The 20950-nt window shown below is 39.4% G+C and overlaps 2 protein-coding genes across 4 annotated transcripts in view; both read right to left on the bottom strand.

Moving 5' to 3' along the window:
• Positions 1 to 11483, bottom strand: part of LOC137287741 (alcohol dehydrogenase [acceptor]-like) — a 19434-nt gene extending 7951 nt beyond the window's left edge. Inside the window, exons 1-8 of one of the 3 annotated variants that reach the window (XM_067820128.1) lie at positions 9843 to 11483; positions 8350 to 8727; positions 7522 to 7676; positions 4936 to 5144; positions 3967 to 4156; positions 3451 to 3579; positions 2285 to 2406; positions 1874 to 2041 (exon numbers count right to left, since the gene is read on the bottom strand). In XM_067820128.1, coding sequence (XP_067676229.1) covers positions 1874 to 2041; positions 2285 to 2406; positions 3451 to 3579; positions 3967 to 4156; positions 4936 to 5144; positions 7522 to 7660 — 957 coding nt within the window. In that variant the 5' untranslated portion in view covers positions 7661 to 7676; positions 8350 to 8727; positions 9843 to 11483. Of the gene's footprint in view, positions 1 to 1873; positions 2042 to 2284; positions 2407 to 3450; positions 3580 to 3966; positions 4157 to 4935; positions 5145 to 7521; positions 7677 to 7828; positions 8207 to 8349 lie in introns of those variants that run through there. The other 2 variants (XM_067820129.1, XM_067820130.1) reach the window with 2 other exon arrangements.
• On the bottom strand, positions 11171 to 20950 carry LOC137287997 (uncharacterized). The gene is made up of 4 exons (XM_067820358.1): positions 20870 to 20950; positions 17513 to 20535; positions 15698 to 16798; positions 11171 to 11188 (listed from the first exon to the last, which is right to left on the bottom strand). The coding sequence occupies exons 2-4, from the start codon at positions 19670 to 19672 to the stop codon at positions 11171 to 11173; spliced, it is 3279 nt and encodes a 1092-aa protein (XP_067676459.1). The 5' UTR covers positions 19673 to 20535; positions 20870 to 20950.

The following is a 20950-nucleotide window of genomic DNA, read 5'->3' as shown; positions in this document are numbered from 1 at the left end:
CACGAGATACGAATACAGGTATATAACTAGCATATAAACTGAGATATGAATATATAACTAGCACATAAAACTAAAAAAATTTAATGAAAGAAGACAATACATTATAAAACATTATACAACGATCATAGAACCAGCAGGGTTGGTGTCTAAGATAACGCTCATTACGTACCGCACGTGCATTCGTTTCACTGTTCCAACTACTGAGCTTACCCCCTTGTAATACAAACCAATAATAGCGATATGAATCTGTGATTGTTTGCTAAACAACTTTTATACTAACTTGAACAAAATTCCGAGGTTTAGATATTCAGTTGTGATGACTCGCAATCATAATTTCACTTCATTGGATTTAGGTTTTGTTTAAAGTGACACTGATGGGCACGCTTCTACTGCAAATACACTGTAGGAAAAGTGGCAACACTTCATCGGGTAGATGCAACTGGGAAGCAGGGCTGTAGCAGATGCATATTTGGATACAACAAACATTTAGAGATAACAAAGGTGAACCCGAACAAGGGAATCCAGAAGTTAACTGGCGTCGATTGGTGCCAACTTGTCAGACTGCCTTAATCTTCACTCATTCGAAAAATTAACTGACATTCAGCACCCTGTCAAGCGCCATATATAACTCCTCAAGTACAAAACAAAGATGTCACCTTTTCTAACCACAGCATAATCAAGACACTGCGACTCCTCAGCATGAGACTCGAAGTACATTATTTTTGAAATTATGGGATATTCAAATCATGGATAATCCAGTGATCAACAGCATGACCATCGACCAACACAACTGGGACATGATGACATGTTTTAACCAAGCCATCGCGCCTGACAACCCGATTCCGTTAGTTGCCTCTTATGACAAACAGGGGTTGCTGAAGACCAATTCTAACCCGGATCTTCACGGTTGGCCGAGCGGGTAGCAGTGTCGGTAGAAAGTGTTTGTGAGCCTGTTCCCAAATTTTCAGGAGACAGCAATTTACCATGATCTGGGATATGAACAGACAATGCCGTTCATAAAGTGATGAAACGTAACTCATGACATGTCTGATTACACATTCTCAGCGAATACAGATTCTGGTACATGTACGTTTTGGGTTTAGTCCTTCCCCGAACTTGAACGCGTACCCTCAGAGTCCTGCATTTAACCGACAGCATACATACCTGACTAACGCTCTGGACTACTGATTTGACTGTCTTTGTCCCATTCCCTCCACCTCATGACTATCACTATCAGTGGCTTTAACATCCATTGTTCATTAAGTGGGATCATCACCATTAGACAGTGTTTAACATCCAGAGGTTCACAAAACAGTCGGAATCGCGTATTCACTCTGTTTTTAGCAGCTTTCGTTTGAATAAGGAACAGGTTTTCTCACTTTTATTTGGAATGTGCCCCGAATATCATGATTACGTTTGCACCATTTGTGTTTGACGAGCCTAGACAATACACAGATGTCGCACCATATGTGATTAAGACACTACAGTAATGATCATGTCTGTGAAATTTCATTATTTTCAAATCATAAGCAAGATAATGTCACTTTTCTACCACCTCTGCTGTGTCAGAAAACGGTATCAGGCTATATAAGGTTACAGTTTCTTTAAATGTGCTCTATCTCTAAGTTCCAAAAATACTCAACGTTATTTAATTACTGTGACAGATATTACCTTGAGAGCTTGACCAGATTCACGTGCCCTTTTCATGAACGTCTTGAGTCATCACTTATCTTCAAAGGTCCATTCGAATAACTTAAACAGCTATTGACCTATTATGTCAAATGGTATTCTTCTGATCACTGGTTATGCTCTTGAATTAACAATATTTATATGGATTCAATGAGTCAGAATTACTGATGCATATTACTCTCACCTTCATCTCTTCCAAATGTTTCTTTGGTCCTATCCCTGACAACAACAGCAGCTGTGCTGACCCAATTGCACCGCCTGACAGGATTACCTCCCCTGATGCTCTAACTCTGTAGAAGCGGCCATCTCTGACGTACTCAACACCAACAGCCTTTTTATTTTCAATCATCACCTGTAACAACATAGGGTATTATTTGACAAGTTCTGTTTGTAATTGCGGATTACCTTTTGCCTATTTCCTAAACTCGGTTGAATGATAAAAATCATTGGTTTATTTTTATCCGGTGGGAGCAAAGAGCGAATGAATTCGTTCGCATGCGCTGAGCAGGTAAAAGTAGACACTGGCTGGTTCCGGATTGCACTCAGCGAGTCAAAAATGTATGAATGAATGAATGAATGAACAGACAAACACTACCTTTGTGACGTGACTGTTGACCAGAACGTGCAAATTCGGCCTGTCTATCACTGGCCACAGGAACCTCTTGGAAACACTCATTCGTTCACCATTCCCGATTGAAACCTGCGATCTGCTAAATCCTGAAAAACGTCACACTGACCTTTGTAGTGTATCACAGTGGGTGGCTGACCACTGGTCTAAGAAAGCAAAGAAAGCAAAGAAAGCAAAGAAGAATTAACAGCAAATCATGAATGAGTTTCTGCAGTTGTAATGCTTATGTTGTTACCAGTAGTTGTGTTAGAGGGTTGTTCAAAACATTTCAAAACAACGTTCAAAATATCAAAATGTCAAGAAATTGCTAAATATGGTATCATTTTTTAGAAACCAGTGTTCCGAATCTAATTATGTGATCAAAATAGCAAGTCACCACGGCATTTGTTTGACAAAAGGCACCCCCTTGTGGCACCGTCTCTAAAAAGTAAATAAAAGTTTTCTTAAAAGTAAATTGTTTCCTTTTATTATTCGAGATGTGCTTTTATAAAGTTACTTCAGTAAAGTAGTAAAATCAGTTATCAAGGCAGTATGTAGGATTTGAAACATTATATTAGATTTAAAAAAATGAATTTAAAAGCAAAATATTGATTCATCAATGAGAAAAGACTTCTTTATAAACTGAATTTGTATATAGACTAATATTCAAAATTAAGAAAAAATATGTTACAAGAGTATATCAGCATTATATCCATTTAAACAGCACACAAGAATTATATTTGATAAGGGGAGATAAATCTTATCCAGGTTTACCTCAGGATAAATACTTGTGTGCCAAAAATATCATGAAGTATGATTAGAAGTAAGAAAAAGACAAACAACAGCGTAACATAAAGACGCGCTCCTGTTACATCTTTCGGAATGCATACAAACCACGGTAACCAAGCCCTTTAAATGTATTTACGAATTTAGACCCTTCGTGGTTAAAAGGAACACAATATTCCAAACACACAAACTGTCTCAAACACAGAACAGCAAGAACTGAGAGACTGGCACGCAGAGCTATAGGTAGACAGACGCACAACCACACAAACAGTTCGGTGAGGACATCCGGAAACTGACGATAAGACAAGACAACTATGCAGACACAGACAATCGTCACGTACACCGCATCATACACTTCATACACTTGCCTTCCTGGTTTTCTCCATTGAAGTCTGTTTCTTTGTACCCGAGTTCAGTCCCTGCCTTGACGAAGTAGTCAGCGATCGGAAATGCGTTCACTTCAGTCACAACCAGCGGACCACCGTGACCATGATATTCTTGAAAAGGATAATTCCTAACCGTCACGTTACTATCTACATTGCAAGCGTCTTTAACACACTGCCAATGATAGCCCGAATTACACAAACAATTACTCATGTGTAAAAGTAAAACCCAACAAGGGCACTACAATTGGACAATATTCACTCTTTAAATACAAGTTTGCGATTATATATTTTCTACATACATAAAGCAGATACGCTGTGTAGCGTGGCAATCTACGGCCTGTGTTTCTTTGGGCCTCCTGTGCGCGGATACATTGTGACATTCCGTGAACGTAAATTGTTACAGTTTCCTTTTGAAATATAAGATGCTCGATAGTGGTACGTTGTTGTAATATTAACACGCGGGATTTGTAATTTGTATTATAAATGTTTTCAAATTACCTGATTGTTTAAATCTCTCAATTTGTATGTCTTCCGACTTTTTGAAGTACGGGAGAACGTCTTGGTAACTCCATCCTTCACCTCCTTTGGCTGCCCAACTATCGTAGTCAAGGGGGTGACCTCTGATATACTGCATATAATTTAACTGACTGCTTCCTCCCAAGACTTTACCGCGTGGCCACGCTCCCCTCTGAAAGCAAACATTTCAGTCTTCAGAAATACTAACTTAAATATATATTTCATTTTGTTAACAATCCACAATTTTCTCTTGCCATGTTGACCATGTGAAAGGATCACCATGTAAGCATTCACAGAACAGGAATACAATCTGTGCTTGAAATTAAAATGAAAAACAGAAGAAAAGACTTTCACGTTTACAAAGAAATCTCAATCACAACCAGAATGTGCCTGTAGGATCCTAGCTATGTATTGCATAAGTCTACGAAAGTCTCTGATTCCATATGTCTGCCAAACCTTGTGTGTGCAGTGTCCTACCCGTGGCATACCTCACAAAACACCTATGCTAGTCAAGTTTTACTTACACCAAACACAGAAACACGTGGTCAACACGTGAAATTGCATCGGACAATGTCTGTAAAGAATGCGTCAAATATGGAGATGCCCTTTTATGTTATATCTAGCACCTTAAATATGTTTAAAGCCGTAATGACGTCTTGACTGTTGCAGCTTTGATCATACAACTTTAGAGAAAATATTTTTTTAAATGCTGGGAGAAGTAGCATGTACACCACGAAACTAGAAAATAGGTTACACAGAGTCACGAATCACACAAACTAAAATGCGCATGTGCAGTTACAAATGTTCCAAAGTCAGTGATATGCATGACCATAGCTGTATGTGCATGTGAATTCCTGGACACACGATTTAATGAAAACTGCGCCGTCGGCCTTCACAGAAATAGGGCAACGTTGAGATGTATTCTACCACAAACTTATTTGTTGACCTTGCCTTTTCTATCAGTCCTGAATGGGCATGTTGCTGGGGTTCTGTCATGTAGGCCCAGTCAAATTTTGATTTCTGGTTCGACGTTAGGAACAGAGGAGTGTCCAGTGTCTCTTGATTTCTGTCATCGCCGCCAGCCTCAAGCAGCAGCACATTAACGTTACCATTCTCGGACAGACGAGACGCCAGAACAGATCCTGCAGACCCAGCCCCAACTGTGAAATAAATTAGATTTCTTATACACAAAAAGGAATTTGCAGATTCCTTTGATCATTAAAGCCATAATTGAACTACATAATACAATGTTTTACTGGCTAGAGTCAATTTTATACCGACCCGTGAAGGTCCCGGGGTAGAATAGGCCTTCAGCAACCCATGCTTACCATAAAATGTGACTATGCTTGTCGTAAGAGGCGACTAACGGGATCGGGTGGTCAGGCTCGCTGACTTGGTTGACACTTGTCATCGGTTCCCAATTGTGCAACTCACTCACTCAATTTTAAACCATCAACAGTAGTGTCAGCAATTATAAAATTACCTTGATTGTCTTTTTAAAATTTTTGGATGTGAAATTCGATAGTGTTATTAAATAAAATAGCAACCTCCCTTGCATTGAATGTAAAAGGTGCGATAATATTTTGTAGGTCCCATCCATTTCTTATAATCAATTGAAAATAATGGGAAATGTGAATATTCGAAAGATAGATTACTGAGCAATTTCTTTTCCTCCACATGTACATACTGTCTTTCCGTTTCTGTTTTAGGCTGTTACAGTTAACGGAGGCTGGTTTGGTACATAGATCAACGTATGAGTATTGAGAAAAGATAAATTGATATGGAATTTAGAGACAAACAAGAAAGTGAAAACGTGTATAAAATAGAAATTGCTATCAGATTGGTAAGGATACATAGGACTAGTTGAAAATATGACTTAATCAACACACCAGGTTGAAAGATCAACACAACAAAATAATATGGTGTACCTGTGGCAGTGGGATGAACCACATATCAACATGATTAAAAATGGATTATATTCAGAAAACCCTGTACATAAACAAGCTGTCATAAAGGAGATACGTAGGTGAGACAAATCTGATCACGTGAGCCTGAAAGGTGATGTAAATTACTTACACTGATAAAGCACAGAGATGAGGCATTCATCGTACACTGAGTGGCGTAACAAAAAACCGATACAAAATAGCTACCGGCCCAACAGACCTGGATGTAAGATGAATACAACAGAATAATATATATGGTAAAGGAACTATTCATATATCAGTATGACTAAAAAAAACCCACAGCCATCGAGTCCTGTGCACAGACAGGCTTACACTAAGTCAAGTACAAAGGTGAGATAAATCTCTTCACCTGCACCTAAAAGGTGGCAACTCTTTATTCAGTACTGGATGCACTGATTACAAGCTTAGTTGAAATACAAATTTCTGTGTGGAATGCTTACTGCTAAAAGGTAAATTCTGATAGATTCAACGATAAAACATATAGAAATAGTTGTATCGTACTAGGAATTATAATTCAATTTATGTAACACATAAAATTCAATTCGAATTCCTTCAAAATATCAATATTTGTTGAAGATATAAGTTGTAGTTTTCCCCGAGAAGGATAGTGATGACAATATTTAGAATGAATTTAATTCTACTGATTATAGCAAGTACAAGCCACAAGTAAATGAAATTCATCATCGACATGCATATTGCCACACTTATCACCTAATTGTGCTGATCCGTCAACGCAAGATATACCTTTCTTACAACGCTGGTTCTGAATTATCAGCATACGAAACTCACTTTAACAAGCCACTGTAGTTTCATATTCCATATTTATGAACTTCATTATTTACATTTGATTCTAGAGGACGTCTGCTTATCTCAAACACACAAAAGGTATTTTTCATATTTTGTTTCCTGAAGATAGTGATGCATTTATTGCCGATTTTGCCTAGTTTTTTATTCTTTTTTTGTGTGTGTCTGTTTTGGGGGTTTTTTTTGGTTTTTTGTTTTTTGTTTGGTGTACCAAGATAAAAAGTCAAACAAAACAGGATCGTGAAGCTGGAACATGGCAACAACAATTTGTCTCAGCTTAACAAATAATATGTAGAAAAAATTAAACATGAAAACAGTTGCGTTTTATAAATTGTCCAGGTCAGGCCGTCCACATTTACGACACCCTTGTTGTAAGATCAACAATACATGATACTATGAATTATATATGGTAATTTATATCTCGTTATATCCGGTAATTGGATGAGAAGCTTATCAATATGATTGGAAAAGGCTACAACCTGAACATAAAAAGGCATACAAAAAAACAAATACACAAGTGACACAAGTCTTACGGATACATTGATATAATATATCACTGTGGCACTAATAGTACACTGAATTGCTTAACATAAAAACTGTCACAAAATTGCTACTGAGTCATCATCGTACATAAGACAATGTTAATATAATATTATTCTACAACTACTAGTCAATAATACAGTAAGTCAATAACAATTCAAATGTTGGTGTTCAATATAGTAGTCATTTGACAATATGTTTCAGACATTCTTGAAAATATGAATTCTACCTATGATGTAGTCATAAGATGTTCTCAGGTCGGGGGAAAGAACTCCTTTGTCGTCCTCAGGTACAGCGAAGAATCTGAATACGATGGCGAGGACCGCAACATTCACGACAAGGAACAGAGACGTCGTTGAAAAGGCCATGATCTTTTATACTGTTCTGAAACACGTTTATGTCTGAGAGTTAAAAAACGTATCTTACAATAGACGATCGGTATAACAAACATATTCCCATTTACAGCTGGAACATTGTTTTTGCTTTTCAAGAAAGAATGAATCAGACCTGTAAAACACTTCAAGATCGGTTCATACCTGAATGGAAATCTAAAACCACTCTTTATCTCCGTTGTCATGTTCTAATAACATTGTCAGAATGGGACCACGTAAGCCCGTATATGATCAAAAGGAACAAATGACGTAAAGGTAACGCCTGTGATTTTGTTTCCTCGATGATGTGGAACGTTGCTTGTGACAGTCAAACATGGACCTATGGAGACTAAATGGGAGATGCATGCTCGATCAGATAGTGTGGTTGTAGATTTCGGTGTGAGATTCAAAGATAATAATCCATGTCAAGATTCCTACCCTGACCTTGTTGTGTGGACTGATTCGCTGGCGCAAGGGCAAGCTGATGCAGGACTTATGGGTTTTTTATTGTTACCTTTCTATATAAATTGCATATGTGTATACAAACACTCTCAAATGAATACACGCTCAAATCTATGTTACATATATCAATGTTAGGCACAAACATCACACACATCAATAATTTCAGCAATTCTGCGTTATGGCACACGTTAAAACACTCATGAAAAGTTCAGGGTAAAACTTACACAATCGTTGTGTGGTTCCTACTGTGTACAGTAGACGGCGAGCTCTGTGTTACACACGTCAGTTTACACTGAGGTAAAAGAGCTGTGTTGATAAGCCAAGGTCATAAACAAAAGTCATACAGCAGCTCTGATGTTTACATCAAACTCTAATGGACTTTACTCTGTGATAAACATTGTGAACCTTAAAAAGGTCCAGATCTGAGGACACCTACGTGCAAACTAAAAAACCTTGCCTAAAATAAATTGTCTGTGCATATCAGTAGCAAGCCTGCCCCTGTTCAAGGCCGTCTGCAGTCAATGTCGAGCTGCCCCGTCTCAGAAATGAGCGAACAAATCTAGCCTAGAACAGGTGACTCGGAGGGTTACAGTTGTCAGTCCCTGGTGACAAAATGAGGTTGTGGGTGAAAGTGTAGTTGCATTCGTTTATCAAACTCATCATATAATGCCTAAATGCTGTAACTGAGATTGTCCGACTTATTGTTGTACAAGAATGGGGATGTATGTACACTGACATTTTCACGCAGAAATATAGCATACCCACGCCACCAGTCCACACCCATACCCCTACACACACACACACACGCACGCACGCACGCACGTACGCGCGCACACACACGCGGACGCCCGTGCACGACACGATACTTCTCCTTATACATTCAATACCATTCACGTTTATAGCCACAATCAAACAAACAACCAGAGTACATCAATACATCTTTTAAATAAAATTATGGAAATAGGCGTGAGTTCAAATAAACGATGAACATTTTATATCAACAGTATGTGCGATCACATTTTACTCGCATGACGGACGTTAGCAACGGGTTTTGAATTACTAAACAAACATCATCTAAAGAGGTAGATGCTCGGTAAGTGGACTTAATGCTGTGTTTCTTATCGACATTTACTTCCGGATACAGATAACCGGCCACACTCAGCAATATTCCAGCTATATGGCGGCGGTCGAGTAAAATACGAATTACATATCGGCGATATTTCAGCCGACTAAAACAAGTTTTAAATTCACCATAAATGCATTTACATTATAAACGGCCGAGGACAATATGAACAACTAGGATATCACAAAAGGGAACATAAAACTAGTACAAGACGACACAATATAAAAACAGGATACAGATTGCCAGCAGTTGAATGTCGATCACCATACTAGGTACTTGCAGTACATTTGATTCCTGCATGGACCTTAGCTGGATTTACACCATTCCTTCGGGTGTTAGCACGTTTAGACAATATAGCTTACGGATAAGCGAACAACTTCATATGTATAATGTATATGGTCTGTTAGGCAAGGTGTCTGGATAACCGAGGTTTGTATATTCTAATTTTGGATCCATATGGTACTAGTTCAGCATAATGTTTACGGTTTCAGGCAAGTCTGACCCCTGGAAAGTTGTAAAAGCCTTGACCGTGTAAGAATAACATGCTGAAACAGGGATATACTGTTCACGTGTACAATGTATGGGACGACTCACGCAGTGCAACCGTCCAATTCGGTACGCCTGATAAACAACTGCTTCGACCCTTTGAGTCAGTTACTGTAACAGCTAATATCTCGCCTACGTTGTGTAGCGAGTAACCTCCTGTAGTCGTTTCTTCGTGTGTGTACACCGTAGCACGTCTAACTGTGCTGTTCGTGGTGAATTTGGTTGGAGGACATGACTGTCTCATTAAACAACGACTAGAGAGTTTTCGCTGTTTTGTCAAGTTGTATCATATGTCAGAGGTGTTTAAGTGGTCCATGAGTCGAAAAGGTTCTTTTGCTTTTAACCTTGTTAAATTGAGTAGACAGTTGCTGTTATTTAGCTATCGCCGACCCCTGGTATAATTTCCCAAATATTAGTCAGTATAATCGTTTAGGTAGATTAGATGAGGAAAAGTGGTTTTCTGAGCTTTGTGACGACGCAGGCAAAGCTAACGGTAACAAGTTACGCACTTACAGGTTTCCAAGGAAAGATTGTAGACCAGAACGGTATGTAAGGTTATGTCTTGACATAGGCGAAGTAATCTCAATAAATTTCGCTTTGGTATCTTACTTCTTGATATTGAAACTGGACGCTATAGCCTATCCCTACACCATTAAATCAAAGATTATGCCCATGTTGTGATTCCGTAGAGTCTGAAGTTCATTTTCTTTGAAATTGTGCCTTTTACCATGATCTTAAAGGTAATTTTATGAATTAATTTACTTTTAGCCCAGATGATGGTGATCATTTGAACTTAATATTGGTAATGAATACTGCTGAAATCACGGTTCTTAAACTTTTAGCTGGTGATATTAACGATATGTTCCGTAGGAGGCAGTTACATTGTTAATATATTTTACCTATATACTGTGTATGTATGCTATGAACACAATCCGTCCAGATTATGCATTGTACACTCTTTTTAAGTCTGTTAGTGTCTCGTAAGCCAATGTTATGGTTGGATGATATATGTTACCTAAGCAACTGAAAACCTGTTTTACCTGTAATATATCATGTGACACTTTAATAAAATATTTCTGTCTGTCTCTACGTTGTGTAAAGGTATATTGTATATCCACAAGCTTGCTTCTTTCCAGTAACACTCAGGTGTTGACCATGACAACAACACACATGGCATGCCCTGACCAATGCACCAGACCAGGCAAACGTTGAAAACTGCAATGTACTCGGCCGTAATCTTCCTAAGGTTGTTACCTCTGATTCACTACCTCATGTCCTTGACTGAAATATGACGTCACCGTCACCTCTAGTGCCTCCCAACCGTATTATATAAGTTATCACGACTACCGGCTTGATTGTAACCTTGATCAATGTCATCATAAATCCAGGTCGTCCTGGCCGAGAAAGAGGAAGCACAAGGCTTCTACACTACAACGAATAACAGTATAAAACAGTGAAATAGCGGGCACAAATGTGCGTTCATTTAGGAGTTTTCTTCTCGATAAAACCATCCAGACGGTACACGACCAAGGTACCAAACACAACATTATTATTCATTTTTATAACATAAGAACAGATAGCATTATTTGTGAGTATTTGTCGGCAACGGGCCGAATATTCTGTTGATACATTTGACAGACATTTACATTTGTTAAGACTGATTATACAAAGATGCGTGTAAATGTGAACATGTATGGATATTTTAACATGTTTGTGATGTAGAAATACCAGAAGTAAAATGTTTCACAGTGGGAGCTATTTAACAGTTAGTCCCCAGCGGCGGATGAGTCAAAAACGATACAGTCTGTTTTGTCAGACAAAGCCAGTCTGGAGACCGTACTCAACTGGGAGATTATGTGAAATTATATTCCAGTTCAGCATAAGTTGCAGAAAGAAGGTTATGGTTTTAGGTATTTGCAATACATATTGTTAGAACGTTAGCACATGATAGGATATCGAGTTGTCAGTTTTCAATGTAATGGTTTTCCAGTGCATGAGACAAGTCGTGGCTTTCATAAAGAAAAGTCATCGGGACATTAGTCCCGATCCGTTTAAAGAAAAATTAAACTTGTCAGATTCCTTTAAAAGTAGTAGTCTTGTGATTGTAATTTATGGCTAAATTCGGCCTCAACCACGAGCGTCTGTAGGGATTATATGAATCCAGCTGGGGTCCATGCAGGTAGCAAGAGTACTAAAAGGTTCCATGGTCCTAAGTATGGCGATCTATATTCAGTTGTTGCCGAACGATAACCCATTTTCACATTGTATTGTCCACAAATAGTTTCCTACATTTAAAGATATATCTCACCTAGTTGTAACTCATTTTCTGATAATCTAGTACTTTTACTGTCCTTTCTTGCAAGCGTTTTATTATGACCCCACTTTTTTTCTGAACAGACGGGTTGATCCCTTCCACTGCCAGGAACAGACGAATAATTAGCTTTTACTGGTCGGCGCACTACATCGCAGTTGTCGGAACAGGCGACTGATTACCTTGCATTTCTCAGAACAGACGACTGATTACCTGTAACAGGTCAGTACATACGACTGATTACCTTGCATTTCTCAGAACAGACGGCTGATTACCTGTAACAGGTCAGTACATACGACTGATTACCTTGCATTTCTCAGAACAGACGACTGATTACCTGTAACAGGTCAGTACATACGACTGATTACCTTGCATTTCTCAGAACAGACGACCGATTACCTGTAACAGGTCAGTACATACGACTGATTACCTTGCATTTCTCAGAACAGACGGCTGATTACCTGTAACAGGTCAGTACATACGACTGATTACCTTGCATTTCTCAGAACAGACGACCGATTACCTGTAACAGGTCAGTACATACGACTGATTACCTTGCATTTCTCAGAACAGACGACTGATTACCTGTAACAGGTCAGTACATACGACTGATTACCTTGCATTTCTCAGAACAGACGGCTGATTACCTGTAACAGGTCAGTGAATGCGACTGACTACCTTGTATTTGTTCGTACATATGACTGACTATCTTGCAGTTGTTGGGACAGATGACTGATTACCTGTAACAGGGCGGTACATACGATTGACTACTTTGCAGCTGTAGGAACACACGACTAAATACATGTAACAGTCATTACATACGACTGACTACCTCGCAGTTGTCGGCACAAACGACTGATTACCTTTCATTAGTCAGAATAGACGACTGAATACCTGTAACAGGTCCGTACTTACGACAGCTACCTCGAAGCTGTCGTAAAAGACGACTGACTACCTTGCAGTTGACTTAACTGACGATTGTTTACCTTGCAGTTGTCGGAACAGACGACTGATTACCTTCATCTGTCCTAACTGACGATCGTTTACCGTTCACTTGTCTGAACAGTGGGCCGATTACCTTGCAGTTGTCATGAAAAATCCGGATCGCTCATTACGAGACTCGAACCTTCTCAACAGATTAATCTTTCTGTCATGATAACTTACCATTCCTGGTAACTTGCGACATTCCCTTTCCATTGCATTCTCAACCTTAAATCACCCATGAATATAACCACAGATCGAACTGAGGAATCAGAAGCCATTGTGCCATGATTAAGCCGTGAAGTTGTTGGTTATAACACTTCTTTCAGAACCCCCAGTCTATTGTCAAATTGGTGATTGCATTAGAAGCGATCTGCTCCAAGAATACAACAATATACCAATCCTTTTGCCTTGCGTTCAAACCCGGAAGTAAGCAATAGTACAGTTGTCTAGACCTTCACTGAAGCCACGACCTACTTTAATGAGTAAATATATGGAGTTCTTTGAGACCCATTTAGTAGTTGGCTTAGTAAGGTATGATAGCAATATATGGATGAAAAACATCTGTATTATGGTAAGAGCGACGTTTCGGTATACGTTTTAACCACGTTATCATGTAAGTGATAAAGAAAACTAAAGCGTGGTTGTCACATACTAGAGTAAAAACCAAACCCCAGATTTAAAAGTTAATGCCATTTATTAACTAAATCTATCTTATTTACAAGAAACCATTTAGGTTCGCCTTCACACCTGCATTCTCACCTCATCAAAATACCCTCGTACACTTTCCCTGCACCCTCACGCATGCCCATCATACTTCACTCTTCAAATATACACACATACAGTCATACCAACACTCCCATCAACTCACAATATCACAACACTACAAATATCTTTAAAGAAATACAGCACAAATCATATACTTATATTATTCACACTAAAGATGGAATCGACAATAACCATTCATTGAAAGCACAAATCAGTCTATTATGGTTCACTGTTCCCATCACAATCGATGTTGTTGTTCTGTCACCATATGTAGGGGTTCAAACAGTTTATGATATCGGTGGTATATTAGGGGTCCTTCCCCTGCGTGTTACTCTTCACACACTTGGTTGGCATGTCACTTTGATCCCTAATGATCAAACGGTGCAGCCTTACTGGCGGGGCACGGCACGCTCCCCAGACACCCAGGTCAGTTCAGCTATACACAGGCGACATATCGATCTCTCACGATCGGCGAGACAGCCTTACGGGGTGTAACACCTACCCCGGACACTGAATACAAGAAGCACACTATGTACATGGTATCTTTACACATACACAACATATGGGTTTTACACATACAAAATGTGTTTACACGGCTGTTTTACAGTACATAATATACCACACTATCACTGTACTTTACACATAACTGTTGTCTGAACATCATTATTACCCCATCATACTAGCTTAGGAACATTCTAAATGCTTTCATTATAAATCACAATTCTTTCACATTCCAACCTTCAGCAATAATATGGCACATATTACATATTATAAGGTGAAAGCTAAACTTCAATACATATACAAACAATTCAATCACAAGATAACACAAAATCATAATACTCACACCAGCTGAATATATAGGGAAAACAACCAACCTCACACACATACACTTTCCAACTGGCTGCCAACTCACAATCTTCAAATCAAACCTTATATACCCCCCAAGCTACATGATTGACCCCAAGCCTACTACCCAGCCACATACAATAGTCTTTCCTACTGCACACCTCAGATCCGAACAATAGCTCAACGCTTGCATCACTGCCCTCGCTCACAAGTCCTCACTCCACACTTATCACCCTTCACATTTAAACACTCAACCTATACTGTATACATTATAATAATTGTGATCTTGACAATACCTCCCCCCTTAGATAACTGTTTAGGAAACAGTTATAACACTCACAAGATCACATGAACTATGTACAGTTGCCTGCCTCTACATCACAGAGTGTACATTTGTGAACATAATTCAAAAGGCATAAATCGCTTATGGTGGACATCGACTCAGCATGTCAGCACCAACATTCTCAGAACCTTTCACCGCACGTATCAGGAATCGGTATGGTTGCAAAGCTAAGGCCCACCTCATGACTCGCCCGTTCGTCAGCTTAGCTTTACTCATCCATACAAGAGGCTGATGATCAGTTTCTAAAACAAACTCCCTCCCATACAAATATCTCGTCAACTTTTGTACTGCCCACACTATTGCTAAACACTCTTTCTCAATAGTGGAGTAAGCTTTCTCTCTTTTCAGTAGCTTTCTACTCACAAACATTATGGGAAATTTCTCATTCTCATGCTCCTGCAACAATATTCCACCTATCCCTACATCAGAAGCATCTGTGCGTACTAAGAATGGTTTATGCAAATCTGGAAGCCGTAAAATTGGAAAAGTTGACAAATACTTCTTCAGTGACTGAAAAGCATTCTCTTGAGATTCGGTCCATTCAACTTTGTTTGACTTACCTTTTTTTGTCAAATCAGTGAGTGGTGCTGCAATTGCTGCAAAGTTAGGAATGAACTTCCTATAATAACCAGTAAGTCCTATCAGGGCTCTTACCTGTTTCTTCGTCTCTGGTCGGGCCAGATTCAGAATCTTGTCTAAATTGTGTGGCTTTGGAGCTAACTGACCTTCCCCAACAGTGTGACCTAGGAATTCCAAATGTGTATACCCTATCTTTACCTTGGAAGGGCGCGCTGTCAAATGATGCTGCCTAAGATGATCAAACACCATTCTGAGACTATGTTTGTGATTCTCCCAGTCCTCTGTTCCTTCTATGATGTCATCAATATAATTATCAACATTGGGAATATCTTTTAGGACTTTTCTCATCAACCGCGAAAAAACTGCTGGAGCATTCACAACCCCAAATGGCATAACCTTCCATTGATACAGCCCATCAGGGGTGATAAAAGCAGTGTACTTTTTGCTCCCTTCCTCCATGGGAATTTGCCAATAGGCTTTACTAATATCAATTTTGGTCAGATATTTGCACTTACTCAACTTGCTGAATACAGCCTCAGCCAATGGAATAGGTTCCGGATGAAATACTGATATCTGATTTAACTTTCTGAAATCTGTACAGAAACGGTAACTCTCGTCAGACTTTTTGATTAGTACTACTGGAGCAGCATAAGGAGACTCTGATGGTTCTATCACATCCATACTTAACATGGATTCTACTTCTCTAGCAACCACCTCCCGCATATGATGGGGCAAAGGATAGGGCTTGGACCTGATTGGTTCAGTAGAAGTTAACTTGATTTTGTATTCTATAGAGTCTGTCCTACCAGGTAAATCTGTGAGCACATCTTGATATTCAGCAGCTAGCTCTCTCACATCTTGTTTCTGCTCTGGTGTCAAATCCGGAGAAATGTCCACGTCCAAATATGTTTCTTTAGCAGTAAGAGGAATTGTCATGACATCCAACTGTTCTGAACCTGAGCTAACCTCGTCCATTGGTTCTTGAACATCAACTAACCCTGCTCCTACGTACTGTAAGCTGGCAATACTTACATCACACATCATTGTATTCACAGCAATTTCCCTGTCAACGTACTTCTTTAATAAATTTGCATGGTAAGTTTTCAACTTATCCCCGACTCTCACTCGATAATTGCCAATACCAAACCGTTCCTCAATGATGTATGGGCCTTTCCACTGTAGCAATAATTTGTTCTGATTGGTTGGTAACAATACCAATACCTTGTCACCTGGAACCATCTTTCTATCTTTTGACCTGGCATTGTAATATTTCTGATACCTTCCAGAAGCTTTCTTAAGTTCTTGATGCGCTAAACGCATGGTATCTTCAATCCTGTTTTGGAGATCTACTACATATTCATAAGTAGTCCTGACCTCATTATTTGCAATGTCTTTAGTCCACAATTCACGTAAAATTTGTACTGGACCTCTAATTTTCCTGCCATACAATAGGTCAAAAGGAGCAAATCCTAAACTCTCTTGAGGTACCTCTCTATAAGCAAACAGAAGTGCAGGTATATACCTATCCCAATCTTGAGGACGCTCAGTACTTAGCCTTTTCAACATGGTTTTCAAAGTGCCATTGAATCGCTCAACTAGGCCATTACACAAGGGTTGATATGGTGTAGTGGTCAACTGTTTCAATGATAACAAGCGGCTAACTTCTTTCATCACCGCAGAGGTAAATTGGGAACCCATGTCTGTCAATATTTCCTTAGGGACGCCAACTCTACAAAATATCTCCAACAATGCTTCTGCCACATACTCGGTCTCAATCCTAGGCAATGCTACAGCTTCAGGATATCTAGTTGCATAATCTACAACTGTTAAAATATATCTATTGCCTCTATCTGTAACTGGGTATATTGGGCAAATCAGATCCACTGCTACTCTCTCAAAAGGAGTCTCAATCAATGGCATTGTACCTAACGGGATTTTGCTGATCTTCCCCTTGGGTGTAGTACGGTGACAAATATCACAGGATATGCAATAACGTCTAACATCCCCCTGTACACCAGGCCAGTAAAACTGTGAGGTCACTCTATCCAAAGTCTTCTTGCTACCCATATGACCACCCATCAGTGCCTCATGAGATACTCTCAGAACATCCCTTCTCAAACTTATAGGTACAACTGCTTGTACAACTGGTTTACTGTTATTGACTTTAGCAGAAACATGCCTTCTGTACAACAAGCCATGATCAATGAAGTAACCAGATGTACCTTGAGTAGTGTTTCTGACCTTGTTCTCTTCCGCCAATTTCCACATTTTCTTCAAACTCTCATCCTGCTTCTGCATTTCCATAAACTCATTTCTACTCAAAGAAACACCTACTGACTCCATGGTTTTCATGGGGATTTTACCTTCTTCTCTCACTCTTTTCTGACCTCTAGTTTCTACTGCTAAAACTGGTTCTGTGAGTTCTGGGAAGGGATTATCAGGGGCTCTAACTCCAGGAATATTACCCAAGATCAAATCACACAAAGGAGTCTCAAGACACGCTGCTTTAACAGTACCTCTGTAAAAGGGAGTGTCAATGGTAATCCAGGCTACTGGGATTACAACTGCTCTACTATCTGCCATGACACACGTCTGGGTATCTGAGGTAAAATGCTGTTTATCCACCAAAGCTTTCCTCACAATAACTCCACTACAACCAGTATCTCGTAACACTTGCACGGTGTGATCAAACACTTTACCTTGACAAATGGGCATTGTTCCACACATCCCACACATTGTGCCTGAAGTTACCTTCCCCACATTATTCTCTGAGATCTTATTCTCCTCCACATGTGCACCCCCTTGATCGTCATTTATGTAACCATCCTGTACCATCCCGACAGAGTCCTCTTGGCAAATACTAGCAACCTTCATACCTTTTGCGTGAGGTTTAGAACATCGAGACGCCATGTGACCTACCTCACCACAAGTAAAACATTTCCTCTGATTTATAGGAACAAATTTATTAGATTCTCTTTTGTCATCTGTGTTCTTAACTTTTCTACTGTCCTCATAACCTTTCTCCTTACTTCTATCTGGGTGAACATATTTGTTACTCTTGCTATACAAAGGATTCTGAAACTTGCTACATCCTGTGCCACGTGCTTCAACAAACTGTTCAGCAAGTTTAGCCATTTCCATGGCTGTCTTAGGCGTTCTTTCCCTCAGAAATATGCTCAAATCTCTCCCTGTACTATTAAGAATCTGTTCCCTCAGTAGGAGATCCTTTACTCCCTCAAAAGTCTTCTCCGTGCTACTTAACTCTATCCACCTGGTGAAATAATTCTCGATTCTTACCACAAACTGAGAAAATGTCTCACCTGTTTCTATCTTACCTGTCCTGAAACGTTGATGGAATCCATCCTCAGTCATATCATATCTCTTCAACAGAGCTGCCTTCACTTCTTCATATTTCTCAGCATCATTTTGATCTAACCTGGAGTAAACTTCTAACGCCTTACCTTTCAGAAGTGTACTCAGATAAGGTGCCCACTGAGACTCTGGCCACGCCTGCGTCCTAGCTATACGCTCAAATCTGTGCAAATAGGCATCAATGTTATCTTTCTGATCTTCAAAAGGAGGCATTTTAGGCATTTTAGGCTTACCTGAGAGAGAAGGAGTACCATTTTCTGGAACCTCACTCATACTATTTTCTTTCTTTATTTTCTCCAATTCTACTCTTTCCTTCATTTCTATTTGAGCTTTTTCTTTCTCTAACTCCACCTGTAGTCTTACTTTCTCTTTCTCTGCTTCTATTCTGGCCTTTTCTACCTCCATTCTCTCCCTTTCTTTCTCTCTCTCCAACTTAGCCTTCTCCAACTCCTGTTCAAACTTTTTAGCTTCCCGTGCATTCGCTCTCTCCTCTCTTTCTCTTTCTGCCTGCTCTTTCGCCAGCTGAATGTCAATCTGTTCTTTCACAAACAACTGTAAGTCCTTTCCCGTATAACCTAAACTTTCACCAAAATCAGCAATTTTCTGTAAGTCCATGGTAACAAACAAACCCACAGTCCCAAGTAAAAACAAAACTGTCACTAAAATCTGACTTCCCATGTACCCATCATTTACGTTTCCTGGCAAAAAAAAAAATTACACTACTTCACAATTCACTGCCAAGTTAACGCAGGGGCTCGAACACCTTAGAGCCAACCGAGAGCCAACACATGGTTGAAAGCCGAGAAAGGCTGGATATATCTCAAGTCCACAGCATTATCACTTATGGTCCAAACAATTTTTACTCACGATGTGACGGAAGATTTTACATCCCACCGCTGCCACCAAAATGTCACATACTAGAGTAAAAACCAAACCCCAGATTTAAAAGTTAATGCCATTTATTAACTAAATCTATCTTATTTACAAGAAACCATTTAGGTTCGCCTTCACACCTGCATTCTCACCTCATCAAAATACCCTCGTACACTTTCCCTGCACCCTCACGCATGCCCATCATACTTCACTCTTCAAATATACACACATACAGTCATACCAACACTCCCATCAACTCACAATATCACAACACTACAAATATCTTTAAAGAAATACAGCACAAATCATATACTTATATTATTCACACTAAAGATGGAATCGACAATAACCATTCATTGAAAGCACAAATCAGTCTATTATGGTTCACTGTTCCCATCACAATCGATGTTGTTGTTCTGTCACCATATGTAGGGGTTCAAACAGTTTATGATATCGGTGGTATATTAGGGGTCCTTCCCCTGCGTGTTACTCTTCACACACTTGGTTGGCATGTCACTTTGATCCCTAATGATCAAACGGTGCAGCCTTACTGGCGGGGCACGGCACGCTCCCCAGACACCCAGGTCAGTTCAGCTATACACAGGCGACATATCGATCTCTCACGATCGGCGAGACAGCCTTACGGGGTGTAACACCTACCCCGGACACTGAATACAAGAAGCACACTATGTACATGGTATCTTTACACATACACAACATATGGGTTTTACACATACAAAATGTGTTTACACGGCTGTTTTACAGTACATAATATACCACACTATCACTGTACTTTACACATATCTGTTGTCTGAACATCATTATTACCCCATCATACTAGCTTAGGAACATTCTAAATGCTTTCATTATAAATCACAATTCTTTCACATTCCAACCTTCAGCAATAATATGGCACATATTACATATTATAAGGTGAAAGCTAAACTTCAATACATATACAAACAATTCAATCACAAGATAACACAAAATCATAATACTCACACCAGCTGAATATATAGGGAAAACAACCAACCTCACACACATACACTTTCCAACTGGCTGCCAACTCACAATCTTCAAATC

Source organism: Haliotis asinina, chromosome 6 (genome assembly GCF_037392515.1).
Source record: "Haliotis asinina isolate JCU_RB_2024 chromosome 6, JCU_Hal_asi_v2, whole genome shotgun sequence".
In the NCBI taxonomy this organism is placed as follows: domain Eukaryota; kingdom Metazoa; phylum Mollusca; class Gastropoda; order Lepetellida; family Haliotidae; genus Haliotis; species Haliotis asinina.
Note: the sequence above shows the minus strand (reverse complement) of the source record. Positions and strands in the feature narration are given on the sequence as shown.

Bases quoted from the DNA above. Each gene is read 5' to 3' on its own strand.
- LOC137287997 (XM_067820358.1), bottom strand. From the start codon at position 19,672: ATGGGAAGTCAGATTTTAGTGACAGTTTTGTTTTTACTTGGGACTGTG. The intron at 16,799-17,512 runs GTAGCAGTGGAT...TTATTGCTACAG, and splicing joins TTGAGACTCCTTTTGAGAGA to TGGAAAGGCCCATACATCAT.